The following is a 5,716-nucleotide window of genomic DNA, read 5'->3' on the forward strand; positions in this document are numbered from 1 at the left end:
ATTGTAAAGGGACTTTACTTGAGTGAAATGAGCAGTACAAACAGGGTCTGGTTTTGAATGGATAAATTACATTTATTGTGGAAATGTTGGCTAGAGAAATATGACCTGGTTTCATAAAAAGTATTGTGTGGTGTGTGTGTGTTTGCTCAGAGGTGTCTGTGTATCACTGAGACGTGGCCATGATGCTGGATACACCTGAGGAACAAAGGAGAAGAGCAGCAGAAGAGGGGAGGGGGGGGGAGAAAGGGAGAAAGGGGAGGGAGAGATGTGTGAGGAGAAAACAGGTAGGGGATGAGAGAAAGACAACATCAACACATCAAGTGTCTTTGCCTTCAGATTATTGCGTACGTAAAAGCTGAAACAACCTGACATTTTACTTTGAGAGAACGTACTCTGCAACAGGACTTCTCTCCCAACATTACGTTGTCATGGTTTCCATGACAGTCACTCAAACAGTAATGTGAACCGTACACATGTGCCAAGAACTGTTATCGTTGTTAACGGTTTATAAACGCCATTCCATCCTTCACATTTATTGTGGTCATTCTGGGCGACTCTGCTTAGGCTGTGAACATGTCCCCAAGAGCACATGCGTATTGTGTAAACGACAGTGCTAAAACTGTTGACAAAGTAAATAAAGCTTCTTCACAAAAAAGACAAGTGGGCAACACCCTAACCCCAACACGAGGCTGTGACACTCACTCTCAAAGTCAATCTTCTCCACGATGTTCTTGGGCTTGACGCTCTCCTCCTGGTTGAAGATGAAGATCTGTCCTTCCTCATTCTCCGTCCAGCCGTACTTACTCATCCACACCTTTACCTGTGTGTCTTCATAGTGAGAAACACACACACAGACACACACGTACACACAGTGAGGACGTACAGTAGAAGGAGATCACTTACAGATTATTACGGTCACACTATAAAACGAGGTGACACTTTAATACGAGGTGCCCCAAAGACCATTATACATGAATGTAATAAACTAATAATCAATGTGTATTTTTTTCCTTTACAACCTCAGTTAAATAAAAGCATGTATGGGTTTAAACAATAGCTCAAAGGGTTAAGATGGCTGTATCATACTGCTATTTATTCATCCGATTCACTGCCTTCTCATGGTTAAATGATCAGAGCATCATCAGCAATAGTTTTTTTAAAGAGTTGTCAATTCCGCTACAAGGTACATGTGATTGAACAACATGCTTGCAGCCTTCAAACAAGTTATTGCAAACATCGGTGCTGATGTGCAGATATTTCTTCCACATGTTTCCCACGAGCCAAGTTCTCATGATGACATGTGAAAAAGTTTGGACACACCATGCCAAGAGTGTGTAAACCTGTCTTCAAAGCAAAAGGTGGCTACTTTGAAGAATCTAAAATATAAAACATGTTCTGGTTTGTTTAACACTTTTTTGTTTACTACATAATTCCATATGTGTTCCTTCATAGTTTTGATGTCTTCAATATTAATCTACAATGTAGAAAATAATAAAAAATAAAGAAAAACCATTGAATGAGAAGGTGTGTCCAACCGTTTGACTGGTACTGTATATATAACACGCTATCAATCAATCAATCAATCAACCATTGCGTAGCTTCAACTACTGACACCGTAACCATGACACCCACAAAGCATACGTGGAACGCAAAATGCAAATTAACGTCCTTACCGAGCGGGTCCCCCAACATCTCGGCCAGGAGCCGATGCTCGATGTTCTGGTAGGTGATTCCAACCACATGACAGATGACTGTGGAGAAAGCGGCAGTTAGACAGCCTATACGCCTGTACGGGAACACGGCCAGCATCCACATAACCTCGTCCCCAGACTGTTACGCACAGCGCATATAAGCCCGGAATAACAACTACTCAAATCTGGCCTTATCGAGAGTGAATTTACTGGGTGAAGTATTCATTATTATTTAATTTCAATGCATCACACTCAATAGTTGACGTGAAGTAAAGCCAACGGCTATGCACCGTCCGTTTTGACTCTCTTGGCTTAATGGAGGCCGAGTTTGACGTGTTGGTCCACCAGACCGTTCGCGCATTTGGGCGGAAGTCTCTGGGAACGAGACAAATATCCACATGACCAGGCACAACACATCCTGCTGTCCTCCCATCAACACTACTAAAGAAAATCCAAAAGTGCCTGATCCAGACAATGATCTCCACTGAAATACAGTTGAACAAGAGCTCCCAAAACATGTACTCACACTTGCGTACCGAGTCCTCAAAGCCGGTGATGCCGTCAATAAGTTCCCTGTTCTCCTCCAGGCTGGACTGTTTTGAGATATAAAGAGTACCATCGTACATAATTAGAGCTGAACATCACGTTCCAAAAAGAGATGAGAGTATTATAATCAGCCCAATTTGCTTTGCAGCAGGCAATCAAAGTAAGTAACAAGAGAAGAGGGGGGAGAGAGATGAGGGAGAGAGCCCCACACACACACACACACACACACACATCTTTGAGTGTATTTCATACCCAGAAGGACTGGAAGTGACAGGTCTCCAGCAGGTTGCCCAGGTAGAGAATCTGTCTTATGGGACGCTCCTCTTGCTGCGACACTGTAGTCAAGGAAACACCACACACACACAAACACAGAGCAAAACACGGGCCACAGAAAACACCACATTCCAAACGGTTGATTGACGATTGATTGGCAGATAAAACATTGTTTGTTTGTCCTCTGGGCACCAAAAGGATACGTGTGTCTGGTCAATCATGCACTTGCAGAGAGTGAAGTCTGTGTGTGGCAGGTTGGTCAGGGCCTTCAGCAGAATCTGAGACGTCACTGTGACCTGGAAGTAGGCAGGGTTGAACTGGTACCTAAAGATTCAAAACATCCTACATTAGGTCAGATATAACCATGAGTGAGTGACTACTAAGCAAAGCTTACTATCCTGACCACCTGGTTCAGCAGCTCCACCAGCCTCGACCATGAGGCTCTACAGAGGGTTGTGAAAACTGCCCAGTCCATCACATACATCACACATTTACTCTGAGAGGTGCAGGAGGAAGGCTGGGGAGATCATCAGGGACAGCAGCCACCCCAGCCACGCCCCGTTCTCACTACTTCCATCCAGGAAGCGGTACCAGAGCATGCAGATCCACACCAACAGGCCCCAGAGCAGTTTTTACCCGCAGGCCATAAGACTCCTCAATTGACCCCCGTTCCCCCCAGTAGCATTAATATATGATAATATATGCCATTTAGCTGACGCTTTTATCGACTTACATTGCAGTGAATGCATACATTTTAGCATATATGGTCCCAGCAGGAATCAAACCCGCAACCTTAGCGTTGTTAACGTCATGCTTTACCAACTGAGCCACAGAGGACCACAATGTCGCATTAAGCAACATCTGTCCCTCCATCAGTGCGTTCATCACTTGATAAACAAACATTTTATAGAACAATAATGAGGGCTATATCTATAATCCATTCAACATCATATATTACAACAGTAGTGAGGGGAGTGTCACCGTCACAGTGAAGAGTGACTCACAGTTTGAGGATGGCCAAATTCGCCTCCAGGTCGTATGCATTTTCTTTCGCCTGCGTCTCCACGTAGCGTTCCAACACTGCAAGGTTCTCTGGGTTGTACCTGGTGGGGGATGTCAAAAACAATACAATTGGGCATGCTAGTGTGTATAGCCTATATTATAGGTGTCAGCAGTGTATGCCTGTCACGAACACAAGTAAATAGACCATAAGCTATAATCAAGCTGTCATGCTAGCTAGCTCCCTCTCTGGTAGCATGGGGGACTATCATCAGGGCCAGAGAGATAAGATCAGGGACAACCCGACGGATGTGCGAGTAGCTACTTAGTTAACGTTCACTAAATAAGAGTTTGCTCGTACTGTTGACCATCCAACAACTGCCACAATATGACGAGTTGCCATTCATTTGTAACTCGCTATGATGCCACTCACTGCTAACTAAGCTAGCTGCCAGCTAAATTAGCCCAGCTAGCTGGCCACTTGTTAAGAAAGTTTCATGATTGCCAGCGTTACCGATCAATTCCTCGTAGGAGCTTCCCCACGTTAGCTCTCATCTGCTCGAACGACGTCGCCATGTGGTCCAAACGCTTTATGCTGGTCCAAATACTGATTAAATCCACACGTGGACTGGTGAGGAGAAAAGAGTACCGGAGGATGGAGTAGCGCTGAGATCAGAAGGAAGGAAGGAATCGGTGTGAAGGCAGCAAACCACATCCGGGTGACACTTTTCGAGCGATCTGCTGCCGCCTGCGTCCGAAGAGGGCGCAACCGTCCCCTTGTGTAGATGCTAAGTGGGATCCTTGTGACGACCCCTAACCCTAACCCTTGCCTAACCTTTAGGGCAGCGGTTCCAAACTTTTAACAGTCATGTACCCACCGTCGGTTATTTTGTAGCCTAACTGATATTCTATTAACATTATCCCTTACATATTAGACATTGTGATCATATTATTCTGTTGGATAGGGGCATGCATTTATTTTTGGTACTGAGACTGTAGTCAGCTATTCAACAGTTTGGGAAGGTAAATCAGTCTGTTTGGGAAGGTAAATCACAGATTTATTTCACGTACCCCCTAGATCGATCCGCGTACAATCCACATGGGTATATGGAAACCTTTAGGGTATATGGAAGTTTCGACCTCTGGGGAACTCAGCTGCGGGGGGGTCTCCTAAATGAACAGAAATATTGTCAAGAAATGACAAACACCCCTTACACAGTGTCGACATGGGAAAAGTTGTGCATACTTAGAAAAGGTAGAGAAATGGGACGTAGACATCACAGACTCCCTTAATGCTTTGTGTTGCTCAGATGTTCTTTGGAGCGACAGAATACACAGAGAAAGGCTTTGCGATCCAGAAGGCTACCTCTTATTTCACTAGATTGCTGTTTCTTGCTGCTGCTGAACAGGAAGTGAGACCATTATAAGGTGCTCCGAAGAGCAGCTCTGCAGAATGTCAGCACACAAACCTCTGTAGGCATACCCAAGAGAAAACCCACACAGAGCAACACACGTACACTGTCAGAAAGTCTCTCTTTCTCTCTCTCTCTCTCTTTCTCTCTCTCTCTCTCTCTCTCTCTCTCTCTCTCTCTCTCTCTCTCTCTCTCCCAATAGAGCCTCTAACCCTCTTTATTGACTATGCAATATAACATTCAAGCGTTCTAATGGATGTAATGACTATGTTTAATCGGTAGCGATCAGGGAATGAAATCCCTTGAAAGAAACATTTCATTTAAGAGTTGCGGGCGGGGGTTGGGGGGGGTTGCCCTGGGGGGAGGTCCGGTCGGGGTCTCAAACGGTGAGTGCCGTTTTTTTTTTTTTTCTGGCTGTACTAAAAATTGTTTAAAAGAAACTTGCCATCTTAACATTCATTGAGCGTTATTTCAAAATGTTGCAGTAACTTCAAATGTTAACATTGTAACAATGTTACAAGAACATTCTTGGGAACCATTGTGTTGCATCTGGGAACTTTAGTGATTAACTGATAACCCAACCTTCACCTATTTAACCCTCCAAAATGCTCTTTGAAGTTGTTTGCTGGATCTCTCTTTGACTCATTCACTCACACACACACTCACTTTCACACACACACACACACACACACACACACACAGGAAGTGAAACCAGAGTAGATGCAAATGAGCCACATCGTACATGTACATTCGTCAGAGAGAGAGAGATGAGAGTGTGAGAGAGAGAGAGATGAG

General features: G+C 44.4%; 1 protein-coding gene across 2 annotated transcripts; it reads right to left on the reverse strand.

Moving 5' to 3' along the window:
* Positions 1-48: 48 nt before the first annotated feature.
* Positions 49-4,179, reverse strand: eif3k (eukaryotic translation initiation factor 3, subunit K). 2 transcript variants are annotated; one of them, XM_083679918.1, is made up of 8 exons: positions 4,024-4,179; positions 3,515-3,613; positions 2,714-2,834; positions 2,490-2,564; positions 2,218-2,284; positions 1,674-1,751; positions 703-828; positions 49-195 (listed from the first exon to the last, which is right to left on the reverse strand). In XM_083679918.1, exons 1-8 carry the CDS (start codon positions 4,083-4,085, stop codon positions 164-166), a joined length of 660 nt encoding a protein of 219 aa, XP_083536044.1. In that variant the 5' UTR covers positions 4,086-4,179; the 3' UTR covers positions 49-163. The 2 variants fall into 2 exon arrangements, with proteins under 2 accessions (XP_083536044.1, XP_083536043.1); XM_083679917.1 differs by having other exon boundaries at positions 2,490-2,567.
* Positions 4,180-5,716: the final 1,537 nt, after the last annotated feature.

The sequence above is a fragment of the Argentina silus genome, assembly GCF_951799395.1.
Source record: "Argentina silus genome assembly, chromosome: 11".
Lineage (NCBI taxonomy): Eukaryota > Metazoa > Chordata > Actinopteri > Argentiniformes > Argentinidae > Argentina > Argentina silus.

Bases quoted from the DNA above. Each gene is read 5' to 3' on its own strand.
- eif3k (XM_083679917.1), bottom strand. From the start codon at position 4,085: ATGGCGACGTCGTTCGAGCAGATGAGAGCTAACGTGGGGAAGCTCCTA. The intron at 2,568-2,713 runs GTATCCTTTTGG...ACTACAGTGTCG, and splicing joins GCATGATTGACCAGACACAC to CAGCAAGAGGAGCGTCCCAT. The intron at 196-702 runs GTGAGTGTCACA...TTTGTTCCTCAG, and splicing joins GGAGAAGATTGACTTTGAGA to GTGTATCCAGCATCATGGCC.